The sequence below is a fragment of the Halichondria panicea genome, chromosome 1 (genome assembly GCF_963675165.1).
Source record: "Halichondria panicea chromosome 1, odHalPani1.1, whole genome shotgun sequence".
In the NCBI taxonomy this organism is placed as follows: Eukaryota; Metazoa; Porifera; class Demospongiae; order Suberitida; family Halichondriidae; genus Halichondria; species Halichondria panicea.
Window position 1 is genome coordinate 16,798,198 of NC_087377.1, and position 24,741 is coordinate 16,822,938.

General features: G+C 42.3%; 4 protein-coding genes across 5 annotated transcripts in view; 2 read left to right on the plus strand and 2 right to left on the minus strand.

The window, feature by feature from the left end:
• Window positions 1-11,565, plus strand: part of LOC135352243 (uncharacterized) — a 30,651-nt gene extending 19,086 nt beyond the window's left edge. Inside the window, exons 4-5 of the mRNA XM_064551423.1 lie at window positions 10,293-10,367; window positions 10,573-11,565. Coding sequence (XP_064407493.1) covers window positions 10,293-10,367; window positions 10,573-11,502 — 1,005 coding nt within the window. The 3' untranslated portion in view covers window positions 11,503-11,565. The remainder of the gene's footprint in view (window positions 1-10,292; window positions 10,368-10,572) is intronic.
• The window catches only part of LOC135352266 (uncharacterized), a 43,041-nt gene continuing 21,079 nt past the window's right edge, over window positions 2,780-24,741 (minus strand). Inside the window, exons 3-5 of one of the 2 annotated variants that reach the window (XM_064551454.1) lie at window positions 4,031-4,086; window positions 3,593-3,696; window positions 2,780-2,911 (exon numbers count right to left, since the gene is read on the minus strand). In XM_064551454.1, coding sequence (XP_064407524.1) covers window positions 2,837-2,911; window positions 3,593-3,696; window positions 4,031-4,086 — 235 coding nt within the window. In that variant the 3' untranslated portion in view covers window positions 2,780-2,836. Of the gene's footprint in view, window positions 2,912-3,592; window positions 3,697-4,030; window positions 4,087-15,190; window positions 15,412-24,741 lie in introns of those variants that run through there. The other variant, XR_010399691.1, reaches the window with a different exon arrangement.
• On the minus strand, window positions 12,809-14,643 carry LOC135352256 (helix-loop-helix protein 30-like). The gene is made up of 3 exons (XM_064551439.1): window positions 14,583-14,643; window positions 14,153-14,256; window positions 12,809-13,802 (listed from the first exon to the last, which is right to left on the minus strand). Exons 1-3 carry the CDS (start codon window positions 14,626-14,628, stop codon window positions 12,951-12,953), a joined length of 1,002 nt encoding a protein of 333 aa, XP_064407509.1. The 5' UTR covers window positions 14,629-14,643; the 3' UTR covers window positions 12,809-12,950.
• On the plus strand, window positions 16,535-20,190 carry LOC135352233 (uncharacterized). The gene is made up of 6 exons (XM_064551400.1): window positions 16,535-16,636; window positions 16,779-17,108; window positions 17,234-18,040; window positions 18,170-18,525; window positions 18,748-18,822; window positions 19,028-20,190. The coding sequence occupies exons 2-6, from the start codon at window positions 16,784-16,786 to the stop codon at window positions 19,952-19,954; spliced, it is 2,490 nt and encodes an 829-aa protein (XP_064407470.1). The 5' UTR covers window positions 16,535-16,636; window positions 16,779-16,783; the 3' UTR covers window positions 19,955-20,190.

Here is a 24,741-nt window from a genome sequence, read left to right on the forward strand (position 1 = left end):
GACAGAGAAGTTGATCCTGTTGATGTGAGCACTCTACGTACGAAAGATGTATCACTTAGCCAAATGAGAACTATACAGTCTGCACGGACAGAGTCTGAGAAGGAGAGTCTTCGAACTAGCTTTGGACTTCGTGAACGAGAAAATCCCATGCTGTCATTGAACGTTGATTTATATCAGTAAGTTTAAGTACAACTTTTAGGGGTACATTAAGTCTGACAATAACAACATACTATTGCCCTTTTAGATCGACACCTGTTGAATGTCTCCATACGATTTTGCTCGGCCCGGTCAAGTACTTACTGAAACGCTTCATTGCTGGATTAAAAAAGGAACAAAAAGCAGAAGTTCTGGCTATTGTTCAACAATTCAATTATTCTGGCTTTGACGTTCGACTGTATGGAAACATAATCAAACACCATTGTTCATTTGTTGGGAGGGATTACAAAGCCTGGGCACAGGTATTTTATTGAGTAAAATATAATAATGTCTATACCAATGCTTAGATGGCTGCTTTTATTGTGACCCCATATGTGACTACCAATGAAAGAAAATTATGGTTGGCACTTTTAAAAGTGAGTGCACTACATTTGGATGTGTATACATGTACATGTATATTATGCATTTTAAACTCTATACCCTAGTTTGCGTGTGTATAGGTGTTCAGACTGGCATATTGTGTTCCATTTAATCCAAATTGTTCTGAGGAAAGCAGACAAGTATGTAAGGGGTTTGTAGACCTGGTAAAGGAATACAACCCACAAATGCTTAAAAAAATGAAAGTGCACCTACTGCTCCACCTTGTGGATGACCTCTGTGACTTCGGTCCCACTGCTGCTTTCAACACTGAAAGGTTAATGTTTAAATCGTGTACGTAAAATGATATGTGACACTTTTTTCGTCTTGTGTTTGCAGGTGTGAAGCCTTTAATTCATTGATGAGGGAGCAGAAAATTTTTTCAAACAGACGAGCCCCAAGTCGCGATATTGCTGTTTCGTTTTCAACGTTAGAAGCATTGAGATTTGTCTGCTCAAGTGGCTATTACCAGAGTGAGACAAATGAGGATTTTCAACAGTGAGTAATAATTTTGCTAGTTGGTTTACCTACGTTATACTTGTATAGGTGTGGTGCTGGATTGACTAATCTTTACAACCAGCATGCAGTACAAACTGTTTTGAATGGTGTCTCGTCAAAATCACTAAATCTTGGCAAGGCTATATATCAGTCTGGAGCACTGAGAATATTTACTATACATGCATGGATTATTTTATCTGCATCTAGAAACAAGGCTCAACCAAGAAATTGAAAGATGTTGCCTTGTCTTTCAATGGCGCCAATCAGATGTATGGTGAAGTCTCAAGAGAATATGATATACATTCATTACCGTCTTTCTTGAATTTGGATGTTTTGGTGCAAACATATGGAGCAGTTTATTCCCAAAAGGGTCAACTCGTCAATAATGGACACTATGTACGAATTACTCCTTGCTTGAATGTAAGTGTTTAATATCAATTTACATATACAATGTACCAATTATTATATTTCAGGTTGTGTACGGACTCCTGTTGACATGTGTTACGCTGGACAATTTAACCTACTGCATTCTACAGGAGCTCGAGTTGCAGCAAGTTATGGGTTTCACCGTACACAATGAGCAAGACTGTCCCTTGTTAACTTTGACAAAAACATTGTGTGTTGTTCCATCTAGTGCTGTTATTACACATATTTCAGTGATTCATCAATGTACTAGCACTTGTAACATTACTACGCAGCCTTTCACAATCGAACGAGAACGAGAGCAACTTAGTAATGAAAAACTTGTTCATTATCAGGATTTTTCTAATGATAATTATGTACTGTTTGAATGTCTTCTGTATGAATCAGTAATTTTTATAAGTTGTTCTCTAGCTATTTTAACTGCTGCATGTCAACACATCATTGTCTCTGCCAACCTGCATGATTGTATTATTACAATTAAAACCAAGCACTAGCTAATTAATTTTCTTCATATTTAAGTATCTGTACCAGATCATGTACAATGCTGAATCACAACTGTACAGCTTCCGTACACATCTGCATGTGCTATCACTTCCGTAACACATCATTGCCCAGATGAAATGTACAAGTTCAATTGTACACAACTGTACGGACTTGTACACGGACACAAGACAGATCAGGGCTTTTTGGTTGTGTAGTGTGTTTGTGTGTCTGTGTGTGTAGACCGCTACAGCTGCTCAAGGATGAATTAAGTGCAAGTAAGAGTTTCTATATGCTTCTAGTTATGTTTACTTGGATTTAAATTCATGGATTTGCAAAATAATGCTTCTTTCTCGAGTTATGCCTAGTTTTGCTTACTTGGAATGCTATTGCAGCCTTTTCAGAAGAGTCAGTCCGTAACAAAACTTATTTACCGAGTGTTACTACTCTACTTAGTAGTTAGCTCTGCATTAGAACTCTAACTATTGGTAGCTGCAAGAGCTGCAAGGCTCAATTTTTGACTTGAACGTTTGGCATCCATCGTTTTTAACAACAATCATGGTTGATCATTACCCACTATTCGGTTGATTGCATCATAGATGAGAGTAGAAGAGGGATTGGAAACTGAAGTGATTCACGTGATGTTTTACGATGAAGTCTACATAGTGGCTCTGGGACCATCCGTGTATCTCCTCATAACTCCCGCAAAAGCCCAGGAAACTTATTGTGTCCAAAGCATACATCTCAGAGCTACTACCCCCATTACTGAATCACATGCCCCCTGATAGTAGGTATCAATCGGAAACAAAGAAAATATAATCTCGATTGTCGTGAAGTAGCTAGAGGTACACAGAGCGCTTTTTCATGCTTGTGTTCCTATTCTTTCAAGTAGTCCACTGTCTTGTCCAGTACCGTTCCCTTGCTGTACACATATATACTGCAGTCAGGGAAACATGACATGAGGGTGAGACATGTACATGGAGATAACAAAAAACATGCTTAGTTGCTATTAAAAAATATCATAGATCATTAATTTTATATCCAACTAACTACATGTGTATACACAATGAACTCTGCTGGATTCACTGTGCTCTATACACTGTGCATGCTTAGCAATAATAGGAAATTTAGGCTTAAAAACCAAGTTACTGGATAGCAAAAAATAATAATTGTCCAGATATAATTGGAACAGATTTTTATAGAGCATGCGGAGTGTCCGGAATAATTAGAACAAGCAAGCAGCTGCATGTGAGCTAGCTAAGTTTAATAAAACAGTGTGCGACTGAATAGTTGCACTAACTATCTAAAACTAGCTACTCAAAGCAATCTAACTGCAGCACTCTAAGTCTTACTTGCCGTCTATGAATGGTAACTCAACTTTTCAAGGTATTGTCCGGATATTTAGGAACAAATGTAATATTAAAGTACTGGAGTGTCCGTTGTATTAGAACAACGAAAATTGCCCAAAAGAGTGTCCAGGGTAATTAGAAGTGTCCGATAAATTAGAAGATATATGGCAGTAGATATGGAATATTAGGCTTAAAAAACCAAGTTAGTAGTTATTTCGATGGCTTTCAATAGTACTTTAGTACACACACTCACAGACACACACACTCACCCCGACAATGGAACCAGTAGTTGCGTCTTTCTTCTGACAAGCAGGCACTATCTGAGCCAGTACCTTGATGAGCTCGATGATCCTGTCCCGACGCCGACGCTCAACTGGGCGTGGGAAGAACAACAACAACTGGTAATTATCGTGTTTAGGGCATGTACAATGAAGCTGAGCCAATTGGCAAAATGAATGAACCTTGACATCACACACACATGTACACCAACTGTACAGTATAAAAACCAAGGCATAATTAATAATTAAGATGGACAATAATGCATTTACAGCATTAGATAGCCTCTACACAACAAGTTATTAGTTTTGAAAGTGGCAGATTTGATGTTAAAGCTTTGTAACTGTACTTTGTGGGAAATGTGATTATGACCACGTACGTACATGTACATCTATTGTACACTCTAACTTTCGGTATTGAATTTGCATCACCTTCATTGTGTGTAGCCTTCCTCTGAGCTTCCCTGTTGGTGGCCATATCCCCAGACCTGCAAACCAACCACCATAATAACAACACTCCTTACAGTTACCGTATTACTAGAATGTTTTGCAAGCATATGCACATTTTGCGAGGGTTGATCAATTCGCAACAATAAAATCGCAAAACCTAAAGTATGACTATAAATACACACGATTATTGCCAGAACGCAATAGTTAGCAGTTAGCACAATCGCAAAGGATCAACTTTGTTGCTGATTGGTAAAGGTTTTTCACCAACAGCAAAATATTCTAGTAATACGGTATGTAGCAAGAATGATGCTTTCCCTAACACACACTGTCATACATGTTATGCAGAGGTAGGCAATCACATGAACTGTGTACTCACAACTGCATTTGAACGATGGGGTCGGCCGTGTGATAATCCATAGTTGATATCCCGCTCATCTTGGGTGCTATAGGTCGACCCATTGCATGCAGTATCTCAGCACTACTGGATGGTGGGATCATCACATACAGAGGACCTGAACACACACAACAACATAGTAAAAACTCAACACCACTTCCAAGAAACCTCAAACATTAGCAATAATACTCATGGTTCTACATGTAATTAGTATGTACAAGCACTTGGATAACTTATCGAGGACTATAACTTCTGGATTTGGCAAAAAAGCAATCGTCACACTGATAAATTTGGCCTTCTTTATTCACCATTAATTTTTGGCCAGACTCTGAAAGGGGGTGGTCTGTCCACCATGCTGCATTTGGATGAGGGCGTGGCCTATAGCGTTGAGGGTGGAGCCATCCTCAGAGGTCATGTCAGAGGGCAAACTATCATCGCTAGTTAGCGTGTGGACCTCCTGTGTGAGTGGGCAGGAACAACAAGTGTGTGTGTGTGTGTGTGTGTGTGTGTGTGTTCGTTATTTGGGAGGTAGTTACCATCATGCAAATTCTACCAATGTAATACGAATGCGAAAATAATACGAAAACGAAACATCTTAGAAGCCGGATACCTTTAAAAAAGCGTTTTTAAGTGCTAGTTTTTATAATTATGTTACTTGGTGTGAACTGTGTGTGTGTGTTACCTGGGTATCATGCACTAGTCTCATGAATCAGCCGCCGTTCTTTTGGAACCACCGTCTGAGTACTCTTGTCATGAAGTCATTTCAAAATGGAATGTTGATTGCTCACAAAACGTCTTAGAAGCCGGATAATACCTTTAAAAAAGCGTTTTTAAGCGCTAGTTTTTGTATATTACTTGGTGTGAACTGTGTGTGTGTGTTACCTGGGTATCATGCACAAGGCCAAAGTTAGGGCCCAAGTCACTGGCCTGTAGCTGCTCCACACTCTCCCCATCATCACTCTGACTTATCTCTATCTCAAACTGTGAACTGGGTACCACCTCTTCAGTAGCGATAGTAACCGTCTCCACGTCGGTCGGCTCTGTCCCTACGTGTAGTATCTCTGTATTAAAACAGTTTTTAAGTGTTTGTTTTTATGTTACTTGGTGTGAACTCTGTGTGGGTACATACCTGGGTATCATGCACAAGACCAAAGTTAGGGTCCACATCATAACCAACTACACATTATACACAAGTACCGTACTTGTTCAATTTAAGGTGACCCTCCAAATATGCGACACCCTCGATCTTAGGTAATTTTCTGACCTCTAAAAGTAGCGACTGCTGCGTGTGACAATTATTTTTTTATGTTGCATCCTAAATAGTGGTGAAACCACAGCCTCGATTCCAGGCCGCTAGAAACAATATAATTTTAAGCAGCCTGTAATCGAGGATAGTAGAGTAACCTCCAATTAGATGCGACCCTCTAAATATGCGACACCAGGAATTTTTCTCAACCTCCAAAAGAAATGACATCTCGCTTTGTAATTATTTACGAATAAGTACATTACCTTGTTCTTGATGAAGGTTCCTCAGTAGTCCCTGTCCATGGACTAATGTCTTCAGCCTTCACCAATACAGACATATAGTTTGATCACTTGCGCTTTGCTCGCGCGCTCAGAGCTTCAAAACTGACTGCACAATTTCTGTTTTTCTTCGAATACCCGCCTCAACCTAAAAGCTTGAGTCTGGTCAAACTCACATTGTGGTTTGGTTCAAGTGTGTCCAGGAATTTCTTGGACATTTAATTGGCCACAAGTGGGTGTGGAACATGAATAAAATTATAGTCTACATGAATATCATTATAGCTAACCGCCACAGCAGCATGGATTGTTACTAGTAGAAAGAATTAGCCCCAGACATGCAGAAGGCGACGTAGGAAAATTCATGGAGAGAGTTGTAAGGATATGATACTAGAACTCTCCAGACTAGCAACAGGACCTTTGGAACACCTTGTCGAAATTACAGCCTAAATGCTCATTTATGTGAATGTGACCGTCGACCATGGTTTCATGGCCCTCTAGCTCTGTGCAATGATGGCTTCAAGCTCAGTGTTTTTCTCGTAGGCTTTCAACTCCTAGCCTTAATTGATACACTGTCTGATATAGCCCTCTGTGTATGTTCTGTCCCTAACATGCGGTGGCTTGTGGCTTTATCACTATGCTTGTGGGCGTGTAGTCCACTTAACTTTGCTGACTGTGCAGAACAAAGTTCATATGTGAGTTGGACCAGACTCAAGCTTTTAGGTTGAGGCGGGTATTCGAGACTAGCAAAAAGCTACAGCATGCCTACGCATTGCAAACTCTAAATAAAAGCTGTTAGCATCGTAGATAGTAAGCCAGAATCAAGCGTGGAGACATCGTAGACGAGGGCTTACCTAGTAAAGACTAAAGAGACTAAATATCTAAATTTAGCTCAGTTTTTTTTCTTGAGTTCAGAACAGACCCACTTGATTAATTATTACAGCAGTATAGTCTACTCTACTCTAGTCTTTCATACTTTCATACTGAAAGAAAAGATGAATGTTCAAAGAATGTAATTAAAAGGTCGCGATAATTAGCTAATTAGAGCTAAGGTTAATCGTGTCCTCCCTCCTCTGCTGTGGGTCAGGTGGCATATCCCTTTCCTTGCCATTCTTGAAATCTGGAACAGGAGCGTCTTTAGGTCGATCAATTAGTGTGGATCCCGCCTCACCACGCCTCCATGTCATTCTAGATCAGGCTAGCAATTCTAGCTGGGACTCCCAGTTCTAGCTCCTTTTGTTTAGCGTGTCAGAGACTGGGAGAAGATGATTGGCACTCCCTGGCTCCTTTGGATGTACAGCTGTCCAGATCCCTAGAACATACCCTCCATTCTGACGAGTTATCAGTGCATAGGGTGCTTACTAGATTCTTGCCAGCCAGTACAGTTCAAGCTACACACAGCACCGCTCAACTATTCTCTACCCCATTATCTAGCTAAATCTGGTCCAACTAGACAGCAGACACAGCTAGTTAATTCAGTAAAGCCAGGGGTAGCCCTACTTCTACGGTTGTTCAGTACCCACGGTAACAATTCCTCTGGGCTGGGCTAACTAGTTGAGCCACGCCTCCCAATTCTCAAGGCTAGGTACATGTCTCTGTCTAGCTGCTTCTTCAGCTTCTTGCTCAGTTTTGTGGCTTAGAGAAAGGCCAGCTACTCAGGGGGAAGAGTCCAGATGAAAGTCTGGCAGCCAGGTGACGTCCAAACGGTCAGTTATTCTTTCCACCAACTTTTTAATCTAGTCTAATCCTGCCTGCACTGCTACTACTACTACTGCACTAGACTCGCCAGCCAGCCCTTGAGAAAGGGACTGGTCAAACTCCGTGTAGAGACTCGTGTAAGGTTTGCCACGATATTTGTGGCAACTAACCGCATGCGGTTACCGCAAGATCAATGATAGTGACGTTTCACTAGAAAACTCTACGTATCACATGCAGTATACTGACGTCACGAAAACCGCAGCCACTTAAAATATTTTCTGATATGCTGACTGTGCAACACAAGTCTCAACACGGAGTTTGACCAGTCTACTGTTTGCCTGCAACAGTGACGCACAGGGGCGTAGCTACCATTGTTTCCTGGTTGCCCAGAAACCCCCCCCCCCCCAGGAGCTGCTGAGAAAATTGGGCAGGGCTCCCTATAATTGAAATCATGCAGCCCTGCCCATCTTTTCACACGTGGCTGCAAATCAATAATCAGAGCAGCACCGTGAAGCGTTTCACTTTGGCTTTGTCTCAGCTAGTTAGTCTCAGCTAGCTAGCTACCTCAAACAAAGAAGACCAAGACTTAAGTTCTAGATCTAGTATCAATCCTGAATGCTCCAGTATTCTGAGACTCAGCTCTAAGCACAACTTTATTCAGGAAGTGTACAAGTTTAGAACAATCTCAGCCACATGAAACCTCTCAGGTAAATGACATTTAATTGTTGCTCAGCTAGACTAGCAATACACAATTGGCACCTGCATGCCTAGTATATATGTTACGTCTATAGCTAGCTAGCTAGCTTCTCACAAACATGTAAAAAAGTCATGAACAATAGCAGGAGTACATGAATATTCATGTACTCCTGACAATAGTCAATAACAGTAGGTGTGCCCCAATCAAGAGGGTGTGGTACCGGAAGTGGGCGTGGCCTCAAAAATCGAGAAAGATCATCTACAGTCTACTGATGCAAGCAATCCTACTGATGTGAAGTCAGAGGGTAAGCACTAGTTCAGCACAGGGATGCATATCTCATACATGATGCTTAGTTTATTAGCTAGCTTCTATAATATTCACCCGGGTCCCTCTCATAAACACACACACACACACACACACACAATGTTTTTACAGTTGACGAAAATCACCAGAAGATCAATGATGATTTAACTGTTTTCCTAGACGAACTACTAGGTAAAGGTGCATTTGGAGCAGTCTTCAAAGGCAGCTACAGTGGCAAGATTTGTGCAGTCAAACTTCTAATTTACGAGGCTGTAGAGATACAGACAGGTTTCCCAACCGGCAAAAGTGAAGAAGCCAGCAAAGCATTTGATCGTGAGTGTGAGTTTCTCCAGTCACTCCAGCACCCAAACGTTGTTCTGTATTTGTCGACTGCCAAGCATCCCAAATCAGGTGGTACAATCCTCGTTGTTGAGCTGATGGATTGCAATCTGAGATCCTATTTCTCCAGCCTTGGTGAAGAGTCCCTCACTAGCGAATGTGAAATTAGCCTCTCCAAAGACATGGCTTGTGGTCTGGCCTACATTCATAGCAAGAAGATTATCCACCGTGACCTCTGTGGCGATAACGTCTTGCTGAAGCTAACACAGCCAGTGCCTATCGCAAAAATTTCCGACTTTGGTATGTCACGGCTATACGATCCCTCCAAGCTTAGCCACACCCTCACAGCCATTGGTCACCGTATGGGGTATCTACCTCTCGAGGCTATTCGATTGGATAAGGAGAATTACGATAATAGCGTCGATGTTTTTTCCCTTGGGGTGATTATGGTACAGATTGTTCAGAAGCTGAAGACGGTCAAATCTGTGGAAGATCGATCATTCCATGTTGCTCAGATCCCTCACACACACAGGTTGAGGAAGCTTATCGACAGTTGCTTGCAAGAAGACATGAGGAGGAGACCATCTGCCAGGGACATCTGTGAGTCAATTAAATACATGTGTTGTACATTTTACCGCAAATAATTTATGAGTCTACGATTCCGACATTTTGTTTGGAAAAAGTTCCTTATTGAAGATTTAACTTTTACTTTAGATTCTTCACTGACAAGCGACTCTGACACAGTGGAGGCAACAAAGAGGGAGTTCAAGGACACTCAAGTAAATCAACTTTTACATCAAGTATCTGAGAAAGACACCCATTCACAAGCATCTATCGATCGGCTTCAAGCTGAGCAAGTTTGTGGACTAGAAGAAGTGACCACTCCTCAACAAGAACAGTTTGAAGTTCAACCCAGAGAAATTGATCATCTAGTGAAGTTTCTACAGATACAACCTCGGGTGGACACTCAACCAGATAATAACTTGACTGCAGATGTTGACCTGACAAGTGGCTCGGACCCAGTGGAGGAAACAAAGAGGGAGTCAAAGGACCCTCAACCAGTCAAGAAGGTGCGTACATGTAGTGTGATAATGAGATTCCCACAGCAACAATAGTATTGTACCTTAACATGCATGGATGCTGTCTCATGTGTTAAGCCGTAACTACACATCCGTTTGAGTGTGCCTATAATTATGTACTTCCTTTAGTGAAGATTGTCTCGTTCTGTTGTAGAATTTTCATTAATGATATTCACGTCTGTGTTTGATTTCCACCAACGTTCCCCTGTACAGGCACACGGGGGACAGACTGAGCACAAAGATGCTGAGCTGGTCAGGAGAGACGCCATCATTCAACAGCAGAGACTGGTGACACAAAATGCACCATTATATTATTGCAGAGCTATAGTAGAAGCTTTGATCTCTTATAATCGTACTGTACATTCTATTAGACTGGTGGGCGTGGCCTCTTAAGCTAATTAGAGAAAGTGATTTAGTGTGCATGCAATTATTGCTACAAGTAACACTCGCTTGTTAGTAGACACTATCCTAATTACACTCATTCATTTTTCAGGGTCCCCCTCCCAGAGAGTTGAGACCTCCACTCACTCTGAAATGGAGAATAGGAAAATACATGCCAATCAAGATGAGCTTCTCGGTACAGAGTGTTGTTATCGGTGACACAGTGTATGTTGGTGGAGGGATTGCATACGGTGATCGTGACAAGTGTACAGTGATGAAGCTCGAGCAAGATCAATGGACCAAACTACCAGAGTACACTGCCTATAGGTTCGCTATGACATCACTCGCTAATCGACTAGTGCTGGTGGGAGGACATGATTCAAGAAACAAAAAACCCACCAATCAACTTGCAGTGTTTGAATCAGGGGAATGGACTCACCCGTACCCACCAATGAACATTGCTCGTTATTCCTCAACAGCTGTCTCCTTCAACAACCACATCATTGTAGCTGGTGGGTGTGATGATAAAGTACGTGCCCTCTCCTCTGTGGAGGTGTTGGACGTGGCATCAAGAAGATGGTACATTGCTCAGTCACTACCTAACCCACGATCAGTACTGAAATCGACTCTCATAGGAAACACCCTCTACCTAATGGGAGGGTACAATCACACTCTGAGTGCAACCAAGACAGTGTACCACGTCGACCTCACTGAACTCGTTGCAAAGGCCCATTCGAACCTGGACACACCCACTCTCTGGCAGACCTTACAGGAAGTACCACTCGTGCGGTCAGCTCCTCTCAGTATTGGGAGGTCACTATTAGCCGTTGGTGGATGGGACGACAATGTCAACCCAAGTTCATTGATCCACCTCTACCAGCCTGACACCAGGAGGTGGGTGAAAGTGGGAGACCTGCCTACTGCACGACTCAACTGCACATGCTCAGTACTTCCTAGTGGAGAGGTCATTGTAGCCGGAGGACAGACAGATGCACTTACCAATACTCAAACTGTTGATTTCTTCTCTATAAGTGCTAATTAGTTATTTTGTTAATTGTTTCTCTTTAATTGTGCGATGAGTTTATAACGATATTGATATTCTTTTTATTATGTTGAGACAATTAAGTTGCAACAGAATTTTATCGCATATAATTATAGTTATTATGATGACATGAAGTGGTACATACATAATTACATTGCCAGAAAATAGTACAAAAACAGACAAAATAATATTTAACAGTCTCATAACAAGTTCAGGTCCTTGGTTGGGGTCTTGTCCGAGGGTAGGGTGGACGCCTTCTCCTAGAATACAAAGTCTATCTCCTCTTCCGAGTCAGACAGTGAGGGGTGGGGCTCGGGAACTGAGGGGTTAAAGAGTCACATGATCATAGTCACACTGAGTGGCCAGTTTACGTGAGGCCCCTCTCTTTCTTAGCAGCATAGTAGGCTTATCTTTTCCGGCCCCCAGTTATCCTAATGGAACTGAGGGGTTAAAGAGTCACACGGTCATAGTCACACTGAGTGGCCTTCTTAGCAGCATAGTACGCCTAAAGGTGTGTGTGTGTGTGTGTGGGGGGGGGGTCGTACATGATTGTACATTGCACACCTCAAATAGGACACACTATAGCTGACCTTGAATGACTTTAAGGGACTCTACAAAGTATGACACAAATACATTTTCCAGCTAATGTACTCTGTACCTCTACCTCCATTCTCAGTGCCTCTTCTTGTCTCCTCAACACTTGGCCGGGCTGAAAAATGGCCGCATAACTGGGGGCCGGAAAAGATGAGGGGCGGAAAAATCAAACAATAGTACAGAAGACAAATCGATCAGTCAATCTACAATTAGAACTAGAGCACTGAAGTGCTACCCTCGGCAGTGTCCTGTAGCCAGGATAAACAACACATGGACACATTCAAACTGGTAGTGTGATGAAGGGTCTGGTACACGTACTGTACAATGTCATGTACAAATATTGTGAGCTAGTGTTCTCAATTGACACACGTTTCCCTGTACACACCTAAACTGCATACATTGAAGCATACCTTGTATACAAGTGCATGTACATACAGACTAGTAAGCATGCTAGGTTCCCATTCTTTGTACTGTACATTCAATACTACACAGTTAACTCATTGCACTGCATAACTACACATTATACACACGTACCTTGTTCTTGATGAAGGTTCTTCTCAATGCCAGCTAATGGTTAGCTCATGCACAAGCAGTCGATTACCAGGCCAACTTTCGAGGAAGTGCGGCTTGAGATGGAGGCTAGGCTGCACATAATTATAATGGGCGTGGTTACATATAAATGGGCTTTGCTACAATATTCTTCTCAAAGAGCTCCACACAAATATCATGTATAAAAACTATGTATACATAATAATACTGACAATGTAGCTATAGTAAGTGAAGGAGAGATTACTAAAAAACACACGTTAAAACTAGAACAGTATAAACAGTCCACAATTATAATATACTGTACACTACTGTTGAGAGGATTGGTCCACCGTTTCCATAGACATTGAATCTTGCCCGGGGCTACCAGCACTTGAGTTGCTTGTGAGCACATTCTGAGCCAGAATCAGAGTGTTGAGCAGACTAGCAGCAGCCGCGGCAGAGAGACCACCACCACCACCACCACCGCCATTGTTGTTGGCTTGTGACAGCATGGAGGATTTCGGTACAGGAGTGGACGGAGAAGTGGTCGTGCTCGCAATAGAGGATAGAGTTTGTACGAGTGAGCTTAAGAGTGGTGTGTTTGGATTAGAGGCTCCAGTCGGCAGCGATGATTGTAAGAGAGGAGAGAATTGTGACGAAGCTGACAAGTGCATAGGTTGTGCTTGCGAAGGTGTCAGGCTGGAGACAATGCCACCTAGTTGTTGTAGGGATGAGATAGAACTTGGTGTTTGGTTGTGTGCCAGTGAGGTCAACAGAGGGCTGTTGGTGAGGTTCTGCGCCAGGGATAGTAGTAGTTGCTGTGCTGCTACATTGTTAGTTTGTTGTGTGGATTGTTGTGGAGGGGAGACAGAAGTGGTCGGTGGTGAGTGGGTCACTACTGTGTTGAGGAGACTCTGGGCCAGAGGAGAGTTTAGAAGTTGCTGGTTAGGTTGCTTTTGACCAGAGGAAGCAGCTGCATCGATTCCAAACTGGATAATCTGTGCTCGAAGAAATGCGTTCTCTTTCTCTAGGACTTGGATCTGGTTTTGAAGCATTGCTAAAGCGTTGGTTGATTTCTCTGCGATTTTGGCACTGGCTGTGAGTTGTTCGTTTTGAAACACAAGCTCTTTCAAGTAGTCGACTGTCTTGTCCAGTACCGTTCCCTTGCTGTACACATACTGCAGTCAGGGAAACATGACGTGAGGGTGAGACATGTACGTGGAGATACAAAAAAAACATGCTTAACTATTAGCATATTAATATTATGTGCAACTACAATCATGTGTTATATACGATGGCCTCTGCTGGATTCTATGCTACTAGTAACTAACATAACACTGGGCTCTACACTAATGCATGCTTAGCAATTTAGGCTTAAAAAAACCAGACATTTCGAGGGCTAGTACTTTTCTAATAGAAACAAAATTATAACTGAAAAATGAAGGACTGCGAAAACCAAGTTAGTAGATATTTCGATGGCTTTTCCAATAGTACTTTAGTACACACACTCACAGACACACACACTCACCCCGACAATGGAACCAGTAGTTGCGTCTTTCTTCTGACAAGCAGGCACTATCTGAGCCAGTACCTTGATGAGCTCGTTGATCCTGTCCCGACGCCGACGCTCAACTGGGCGTGGGAAGAACAACAACAACCGATAATTATCGTGTTTAGGGCATGTACAATGAAGCTGAGCCAATTGGCAAAATGAATGAATCTTGACCTCACACACACACACACACACACGCGTACACCTACTGTACAGTATAAAATTAAAATCAAGGCATACTTAGACCTTTACAGCATGGATGGATAGCCCCCACACAGCAAATAAGTTATTAGTTTTAGAAGTGGCAAATTTGTATTTTGTGGGAAATGCTTCTATTTGATTATGACCACGTACGTACATGTACATCTGTTGTACACTATAACTTTCAGTATTGAATTTGCAGCACCTTCATTGTGTGTAGCCTTCCTCTGAGCTTCCCTGTTGGCGGCCATATCCCCAGACCTGCAAACCAACCACCATAATAACAACACTCCTCACAGATACCGTATTACAGCGAGCATATGCGAATTTTTGCCAGAACGAAATAGTTAGATCGCAAAGGGTTGCCGATTTGGCTGATTCGCAAAGGTTTTCACCAACAGCAAAATATTCTAGTAATACGGTATGTAGCAAGAATGATGCTTTCCCTAACATACTGTCATACATGTTATGCAGAGGTAGGCAATCACGTGAACTGTGGACTCACAACTGCATTTGAACGATGGGGTCGGCCGTGTGATAATCCATAGTTGATATCCCGCTCATCTTGGGTGCTATAGGTCGACCCATTGCATGCAGTATCTCAGCACTACTGGATGGTGGGATCATCACATACAGAGGACCTGAACACACACAACAACATAATAAAAACTGACTATTAACATTTTTCAACACCACTTCCAAGAAACCTCAAACATTAGCAATAATACTCATGGTTCTACATGTAATTAGTATGTACAAGCACTTGGACAACTTATCGAAGCCTATATATAACTTTTGGATTTGCCCCAAAAAATGTATCGTCACACTGATAAATTTGGCCTCCATTACTCACCATTTTGGCCAGACTCTGAACCAGAAGAGGTGCTCCTAGTGATGAGGAACTGAGATGAGGGGGTGGTCTGTCCACCTTGCTGCATCTGGATGAGGGCGTGGCCTATAGCGTTGAGGGTGGAGCCATCCTCAGAGGTCATGTCAGAGGGCAAACCATCATCGCTAGTGAGCGTGTGGACCTCCTGTGTGAGTGGGCAGGAACAACAAGTGTGTGTGTGTGTGTGTGTGTGTGTGTGTGTGTGTGTGTGTGTGTGTGTGTGTATGTGTGTGTGTTCGTTATTTGGGAGGTAGTTACCATCATGCAAATTCTAACCATGTAATACGAAAGCGAAAATAGTACAAAACGAAACGTCTTAGAAGCCAGATACTTTTAAAAGGCGTTTTAAGTGCTAGTTTTTAAGTGCTAAGTTTTTATATGTTACTTGGTGTGAACTGTGTGTGTGTGTGTTACCTGGGTATCATGCACAAGGCCAAAGTTAGGGCCCAAGTCACTGGCCTGTAGCTGTTCCACACTCTCCCCATCATCACTCTGACTTATCTGTATCTCAAACTGTGAACTGGGTACCACCTCTTCAGTAGCGATAGTAACCGTCTCCACGTCGGTCGGCTCTGTCCCTACGTGTAGTATCTCTGTATTAAAACAGTTTTTAAGTGTTTGCTTTTATGTTACTTGGTGTGAACTCTGTGTGGGTACATACCTGGGTATCATGCACAAGACCAAAGTTAGGGTCCACATTATAACCAACTACACATTATACACAAGTACCGTACTTGTTCAATTTAAGGCCACCCTCCAAATATGCGACACCCTCGATCTTAGGTAATTTTCTGACCTCTAAAAGTAGCGACTGCTGCGTGTGACAATTGTTTTTTATGTCGCGTCCTAAATAGAGGTCAAACCACACCCTCGATTCCAGGCCGCTAGAAAAAATATAATTTTAAGCATCCTATAATCGAGGATAGTAGAGTAACCTCCAATTAGATGCGACCCTCTAAATATGCGACACCAGGAATTTTTATAAACCTCCAAAAAGAAATGACCTCTCGCTTTGTAATTTAATATTATTTATGAATAACTGTACCTTGTTAATGTTCTTGATGAAGGTTCCTCAGTAGTCCCTGTCCATGGACTCATGTCTTCAGCCTCCACCAATACAGACAAATAGTTTGACCACTTGCTCAGAGCTTCAAGATTGACAGCGCAATTTCTTCTTCTCTCTAGCTAGCTAGCTATGGAAGTGAAAGACCAGCCATGTGGTTTAGCAATGTTATCGCACGTGACAGCTATTGTTTATTCTGCAGAGAAAGAGGGAGGGTCTCGTTGTAGCTGAGCTAGCTGTTGTCCTGTATTTCTGTATCGTGCCTGGTATCAAGCTGTGAAGATACTGTAGCTCTGGATTATTATCAGTAAGTGCAGACAGCACTGTTTTATTTTCTGCATATAGATCTACGGTACATGGTTTTAATGATATAATTTGCACACACCAAATATTGATACATAATTACATGTACCTTCATATCATTGTTTATCTTATTCCACACTCTACAGAGAAGATGTCTGACTATCTCACAATAGCAGATCTAGGAGATCTATACATAGCTACGTTTGATGCTCGAATCAAGTGGAGAAACTTCTTGCTAGTTCTTAAAATACCCTCGGATACCATCGACAGCATTGGTACAAAATGGAGAGATGATCCTGATGACTGCTATCGTGAGGGTTTGAAAGAATGGCTGAAAGGTGGTGAGAGACGCTGGGAAGATGTTGTCAAAGCTTTGTCCAGTCCCATTGTAGGCCACGTTGGCATAGCTAATACCATCGAGAAAGATCATCTACAGTCTACTGATGCAAGCAATCCTACTGATGTGAAGTCAGAGGGTAAGCACTAGTTCAGCACAGGAATGCATATCTCACACATGATGCTTAGTTTATTAGCAAGCTACTATAATATTCACCTGGGTCCCCCTCATAAACACACACACACACACACAATGTTTTTACAGTTGACGAAAATCACCAGTTGATCAACGATGATTTAACTGTTTTCCTTGACGAGCTACTAGGTAAAGGTGCATTTGGAGCAGTCTTCAAAGGCAGCTACAGGGGCGAGATTTGTGCAGTCAAACTTCTAATTTACGAGGCTGTAGAAATGCAGACAGGTTTCCCAACCGGCAAAAGTGAAGAAGCCAGCAAAGCATTTGATCGTGAGTGTGAGTATCTCCAGTCACTCCAGCACCCAAACGTTGTTCTGTATTTGTCGACTACTAAGCACCCCAAATCAGGTGGTACAATCCTCGTTGTTGAGCTGATGGATTGCAATCTGAGATCCTATTTCTCCAGCCTTGATAAAGAGTCCCTCACTAGTGAATGTGAAATTAGCCTCTCCAAAGACATGGCTTGTGGTCTAGCCTACATTCATAGCAAGAAGATTATCCACCGTGACCTCTGTGGCGATAACGTCTTGCTGAAGCTAACACAGCCAGTGCCTATCGCAAAAATTTCCGACTTTGGTATGTCACGGCTATACGATCCCTCCAAGCTTAGCCACACCCTCACAGCCATTGGTCACCGTATGGGGTATCTACCTCTCGAGGCTATTCGATTGGATAAGGAGAATTACGATAATAGCGTAGATGTTTTTTCCCTTGGGGCGATTATGGTACAGATTGTTCAGAAGCTGAAGACGGTCAAATCTGTGGAAGATCGATCATTCCATGTTGCTCAGATCCCTCACACACACAGGTTGAGGAAGCTTATCAACAGTTGCTTGCAAGAAGACATGAGGAGGAGACCATCTGCCAGGGACATCTGTGAGTCAATTAAATAATTAATGTGTTTTACATTTTACCGCAAATAATTTGTGAGTCAATTGTGTGTTGTACGATTCCGAAATTTTATTCGGAAAAAGTTCCTTATTGAAGATTTAACTTTTACTTTAGATGCTTCACTGACAAGCCACTCTGACACAGTGGAGGCAACAAAGAGGGAGTCCAAGGACACTCAAGTAAATCAACTTTTACATCAAGTATCTGAGAAAGACACTCATTCACAAGCATCTATCGATCGGCTTCAAGCTGAGCAAGTTTGTGGACTAGAAGAAGTGACCACTCCTCAACAAGAACAGTTTGAAGTTCAACCCAGAGAAATTGATCATCTAGTGAAATCTCTACAGATACAACCTCGGAAGGACACTCAACCAGATAATAACTTAGCTGCAGATGTTGACCTGACAAGTGGCTCGAACCCAGTGGAAGCAACAAAGAGGGAGTCAAAGGACACTCAACCAGTCAAGAAGGTGCGTACATGTAGTGTGATAATGAGATTCCCACAGCAACAATAGTATTGTACCTTAACATGCATGGATGCTGTCTCATGTGTTAAGCCGTAACTACACATCCGTTTGAGTGTGCCTATAATTATGTACTTCCTTTAGTGAAGATTGTCTCGTTCTGTTGTAGAATTTTCATTAATGATATTCACGTCTGTGTTTGATTTCCACCAACGTTCCCCTGTACAGGCACACGGGGGACAGACTGAGCACAAAGATGCTGAGCTGGTCAGGAGAGACGCCATCATTCAACAGCAGAGACAGGTTAGACAAAATGCACCATTATATTATTGCAGAGCTATAGTAGAAGCTTTGATCTCTTATAATCGTACTGTACATTCTATTAGACTGGTGGGCGTGGCCTCTTAAGCTAATTAGAGAAAGTGATTTAGTGTGCATGCAATTATTGCTACAAGTAACACTCGCTTGTTAGTAGACACTATCCTAATTACACTCATTCATTATTCAGGGTCCCCCTCCCAGAGAGTTGAGACCTCCACTCACTCTGAAATGGAGAAGAGGAAAAGACATGCCAATCAAGATGGGTACCTCGGTACAGAGTGTTGTTATCAGTGACACGGTGTATGTTGGTGGAGGTACTGCAGTCAATGATCGTGACATGTGTACAGTGATGAAGCTCGAGCAAGATCAATGGACCAAACTACCAGAGTACACTGCCAAGTACTTCGCTATGACATCACTCGCTAATCGACTAGTGCTGGTGGGAGGAAATGATCCAAGAAACAACCAACCCACCAATCAGCTTGCAGTGTTTGAGTCAGGGGAATGGACTCACCCGTACCCACCAATGAACATTGCTCGTTCTTTCTCAACAGCTGTCTCCTTCAACAACCACATCATTGTAGCTGGTGGGGATGATGATAAAGGACGTACCCTCTCCTCTGTGGAGGTGTTGGACGTGGCATCAAGAAGATGGTACATTGCTCAGTCACTACCTAACCCACGATCAATACTGAAATCGACTCTCATAGGAAACACCCTCTACCTAATGGGAGGGTGGGATCACACTGGGATAACCAAGACAGTGCACCACGTCGACCTCAATGAACTCATTGCAAAGGCCCATTCGAACCTGGACACACCCACTCTCTGGCAGACCTTACAGGAAGCACCACTCGTGTGGTCAGTTCCTCTCAGTATTGGGAGGTCACTATTAGCCGTTGGTGGACAGGACGACAGTGTCAACCCAAGTTCATCGATCCACCTCTACCAGCCTGACACCAGGAGGTGGGTGAAAGTGGGAGACCTGCCTACTGCACGACACAACTGCACATGCTCAGTACTTCCTAGTGGAGAGGTTATTGTAGCCGGAGGAAAGACAAAACCATTTGGTAATTATCTTGAAACAGTTGATTTCTTTTGTATAAGCGATTAATTAGTTATTGTAATATGTTGTGCATTGTTAACAATCTTTTTGAAAAAAGTTTTCTAATTAAGTTCGCATATTTCGTTTATTTTTATTCGAACTTATTTTAACGGAGGATGGACAATTAATTATAATTTTATTCAAACTGTTGATTTCTTCTCTATAAGTGCTAATTAGTTATTTTGTTAATTGTTTCTCTTTAATTGTGCGATGAGTTTATAACGATATTGATATTCTTTTTATTATGTTGAGAAAATTAAGTTGCAACAGAATTTTATCGCATATAATTATAGTTATTATGATGACATGAAGTGGTACATACATAATTACATTGCCAGAAAATAGTACAAAAACAGACAAAATAATATTTAACAGTCTCATAACAAGTTCAGGTCCTTGGTTGGGGTCTTGTCCGAGGGTAGGGTGGACGCCTTCTCCCAGAATACAAAGTCTATCTCCTCTTCCGAGTCAGACAGTGAGGGGTGGGGCTCGGGAACTGAGGGGTTAAAGAGTCACATGATCATAGTCACACTGAGTGGCCAGTTTACGTGAGGCCCCTCTCTTTCTTAGCAGCATAGTAGGCTTATCTTTTCCGGCCCCCAGTTATCCTAATGGAACTGAGGGGTTAAAGAGTCACACGGTCATAGTCACACTGAGTGGCCTTCTTAGCAGCATAGTACGCCTAAAGGTGTGTGTGTGTGTGTGTGGGGGGGGGGGGGTCGTACATGATTGTACATTGCACACCTCAAATAGGACACACTATAGCTGACCTTGAATGACTTTAAGGAACTCTACAAAGTATGACACAAATGCATTTTCCAGCTAATGTACTCTGTACCTCTACCTCCATTCTCAGTGCCTCTTCTTGTCTCCTCAACACTTGGCCGGGCTGAAAAATGGCCGCATAACTGGGGGCCGGAAAAGATGAGGGGCGGAAAAATCAAACAATAGTACAGAAGACAAATCGATCAGTCAATCTACAATTAGAACTAGAGCACTGAAGTGCTACCCTCGGCAGTGTCCTGTAGCCAGGATAAACAACACATGGACACATTCAAACTGGTAGTGTGATGAAGGGTCTGGTACACGTACTGTACAATGTCATGTACAAATATTGTGAGCTAGTGTTCTCAATTGACACACGTTTCCCTGTACACACCTAAACTGCATACATTGAAGCATACCTTGTATACAAGTGCATGTACATACAGACTAGTAAGCATGCTAGGTTCCCATTCTTTGTACTGTACATTCAATAGTACACAGTCAACTCATTGCACTGCATAACTACACATTATACACACGTACCTAATCAGGGGCGTACACAGGGTGGTGCTTAGGGTGCTCCAGCACCCCCATCCAGACTCTGGTGCTCCAGCACCCTATACAGACTCAGAGAAGCTCAAGTAGATAGTTCAACCATCACTGCCAGGCTGGCTAGAAGGAAGCTACACTTACTGCAGCTATCTACAGCTTAATAGTGATAGTTACAATAACTTTATACCAGTTAGATCTAGCTAGCTAGCTAAGCTGGCCTAAAAAACTTACTTTTCTTCAATCGTTACTGGGATATCCATGGGAACTAGTAAAGAGTGGGGAGGGGCTCAATAATAAGGCTAGGCAGCAGGAAGTGGTTTGCTGTATCAGAACACTTGATTGCTTCACAACAAGGTTCTTGGATCCAGGTACATGAGGTACATGAATGTATAGTATAATTATATAATTAAGCCTACATGTATGTACAATAAATTATAATAATAATCAATGTTTGCAATGTAAACTACAAAGTCTCTTTTCCTCAACATCAAGGTACTGGTGGTCATACTTTGTACGCTGCCTGTCACCTCCTGGTAAGCTGGTCAATCTTTGAGTGGCCTGAAAAGAAAAGAATCAAGACTGTCGTCAGATCAAGCAAAGGAACAAACGTTTATCATCACTTACACTTCTACATTTACACAGAGTAGACTAGACATGATTGCATTGACATTTGACATACCTTAAGAAGAGTTGGCTAGAGTTTGCCATCCCAGGCGAATTGAGCTTCTGGTCATAAACATTCTTGACTTGCTGATGGCACTGTACTGTTGTATATTATATACTCTCAGTACTGTGCATCATCTAGAAAACAGTGGGCGTTGCCGACAAAAGGGGTGTGACACCCTGAAGTGGGCGTGGTTTAAATTTTGCGGCGCGCTTCGCGCGCAATGAGCACCCCTCCATTGACTGAATCCTAGGATCGCCCATATGGCAAGCGGTTTGTAACATAAGTATTATTACGGCCCTCACGTCATGCTGTAAAGCACGTCACGTAATGTAGGATGTGCAAGGAACTGCGCATGTGCAAAGTGGAAAAGGATGTGGACCTCCTTGGAGCATGAGTGTTACTGCAGTTATACATGGTGGCTGGATGTCCCTCTATATCAGAGACTGTTAACTCTCTTTCCTGATGTCATGGTGTTGTGATGATGCAAAAGGTGTAAGCGGCTCAACTTTAAATCATAACCGTTGATGTACAAACAGACAGTGAAAGCCTTACTCTCAACTCTTCACAAGTGCAGTGCAGTTCATTTTTCCCCTCAATCATCACAACACTGATGTATATACTAGCATTGGTGAATGTGCTATTTGGCTGGTTATTAATCTCTTTGTGGAGGAAATGCAAGTGCCCTGTGAAGAAACCTTTTACAGTAGCTTTCTCAACTGAAGGCAGAGCCTCTAAAATCGGCTCCCTCTCTGACTACACAAGACTGTGGTGATCTGAATGATCCACGGAGGAGAACTCTATCATGAGGTGGGTATAAAGTATATTATGTGTGTACAGTATCATCGACTCTCGCTATTCTGGCTCTCTGAAGTACGGCCACCTCAATATACCCGCCATTTGGTTTGGCACGGATTGCTAGCTATAATTGTTTATACTACCACACTTGCCCTGAAATGTATACCTGCCAGTTCTGGCTGCCCCTAACTATATGTGATATATACGTTTTTATTTTTATTACGGCCGGATGTGACGTTTTGGGTGTAGTTTGGCAGACAAGGGCATTATCTTTGCACCGCAAAATCATGCAGTCATTAGATTCGAGGTAGGGTCGTTTTAGCCACGGCTATTTTCTGAAATGTGGCTACCTCGCTATTCTTGCCAAGCTCCACTGTCTAAGTGTGGCTGGATTAACAATGTATGTGCATGGCATTGCATGCATGTGTGTGTGCAAATTAATAAAGTGTGTTTTATCGTTGTGTTTTCCATTCAGGTTTTTGAGTTGATTGAATCATAGATTGAAGAGTTAGAGGGATAGGAAACAGAGTGGTGCACGTGATGATTTTACATTGAATCTGCAGTGGAGCCTCGAAAATTATCCGCGTTACTCCCTATATGAACGAGGCTATTAAGCACATTTTTGCCGGGTAACTCCCAAAGCTGTGTTTCCTCGAGAAATCATCTCTTTCAGCAACTTATAACACGCCTAGTCCATGAGCCACGTGTAGTACTTGCTAATGACTGACCACACCCAGTAAAAAGAGACTTTTCAATAAAGTTATATGTTCCCAAGGCTGTTTTAGAGCTATTGGAACATGTAACGTGTAAGCGTGCTGGTTATGACTACTACAATAGGTATAGACCTTGAAATATAAGTGAGTTGCACCAAGGGCGTATACAGAGAAGAGGGCATGCAACTCACTATGTATCCTACGTACTCATCCGACTTGGTATTAGAGACCGGATATGCTAAAAATAGAATCCAGTATACGGACGTGAACAAGTGGGCGGTGTTGTTTACGGAGTTATAATTATGGGCGTGTACATCAGAGCTGCCTAGCTAGCTAGCTAACATAACAGTGCAGTATTATTTTAGAGAAGTGTCATGACCAGTCCTAGTCCAGCCAGGTCCAAGACAACCCCTTCGAGCATGAAGTTGAGTGCTGGGCGCATTGTTAAGAAGTACCAGAGACTCAGGAAGACAGATTATTGTACCTAGGTTTCATCTTCTTGGAGTTGCAACTGTTGGATGGTTTGCCTTTGCCTTTGACACTGCTAGTACAAGCCATACTGCTGCTGAGAACTAGTTTTACTATGCTGCAATCGAGCTAGCTAGCTGGCACAGATATAAAAAATACTTTGATTTACCTTGTGCGGTCAAAGGTTACGCGTGGGCGTTTTTGTGGGCAGTTCTAAAAATAGCTCAATACGAGTTGCATGCCCTCTTCTCTGTATACGCCCTTGGTTGCACGGACTAAGCACAGTTACTTGTAGTTTATTATGCACTGCATGGGTGTAGAAATAGATATTGTTGTGATGGCCTCGATTAAACTGCAGCGTATATAGCGCAGATGTTACTCGAGATACCAACCGTTTCCTATCCCTATAACTCTTCAATCTATGATTGAATTAAGCTGTTGAGATGCATGGTAGTGTGCGGCCATTTATAATAATAATGCTGTATCCAGCGTGAGTTTTTAAGCCGTGGCTATTTTCTGAAATAGCAGCTTGCCTGATAGAGTGGACATGGTCACTAGGTAGATTGTTGTGTTAAGATCTATACACTTATATATAATTATAATTATGCTTCGATCAAGTCCAGCTCATGCAGTAACGATTGGTCTATAGATACAATATATTTAATCTGCTATAATTTATTTATACCTTTTACAGGAAGCTAGAATTATATTAGCTGTTCCTGGTATAACTGCATGATCACCTAAAAAAAGCTTGCTGAATGGAACCTCATGCACAGACTGTCAGAGCTCACTTCACTTTGCATGGTCCAGTGATAGCTATACATACACGAGCTGAT

Bases quoted from the DNA above. Each gene is read 5' to 3' on its own strand.
- LOC135352256 (XM_064551439.1), bottom strand. From the start codon at position 14,628: ATGGCCGCCAACAGGGAAGCTCAGAGGAAGGCTACACACAATGAAG. The intron at 14,257-14,582 runs GTGCTGCAAATT...TCCCACGCCCAG, and splicing joins GAAGGCTACACACAATGAAG to TTGAGCGTCGGCGTCGGGAC. The intron at 13,803-14,152 runs GTGAGTGTGTGT...CCCTGACTGCAG, and splicing joins CTACTGGTTCCATTGTCGGG to TATGTGTACAGCAAGGGAAC.
- LOC135352233 (XM_064551400.1), top strand. From the start codon at position 16,784: ATGTCTGACTATCTCACAATAGCAGATCTAGGAGATCTATACATAGCT. The intron at 18,526-18,747 runs GTGCGTACATGT...TCCCCTGTACAG, and splicing joins ACACTCAACCAGTCAAGAAG to GCACACGGGGGACAGACTGA. The intron at 18,823-19,027 runs GTTAGACAAAAT...TTCATTATTCAG, and splicing joins TCATTCAACAGCAGAGACAG to GGTCCCCCTCCCAGAGAGTT.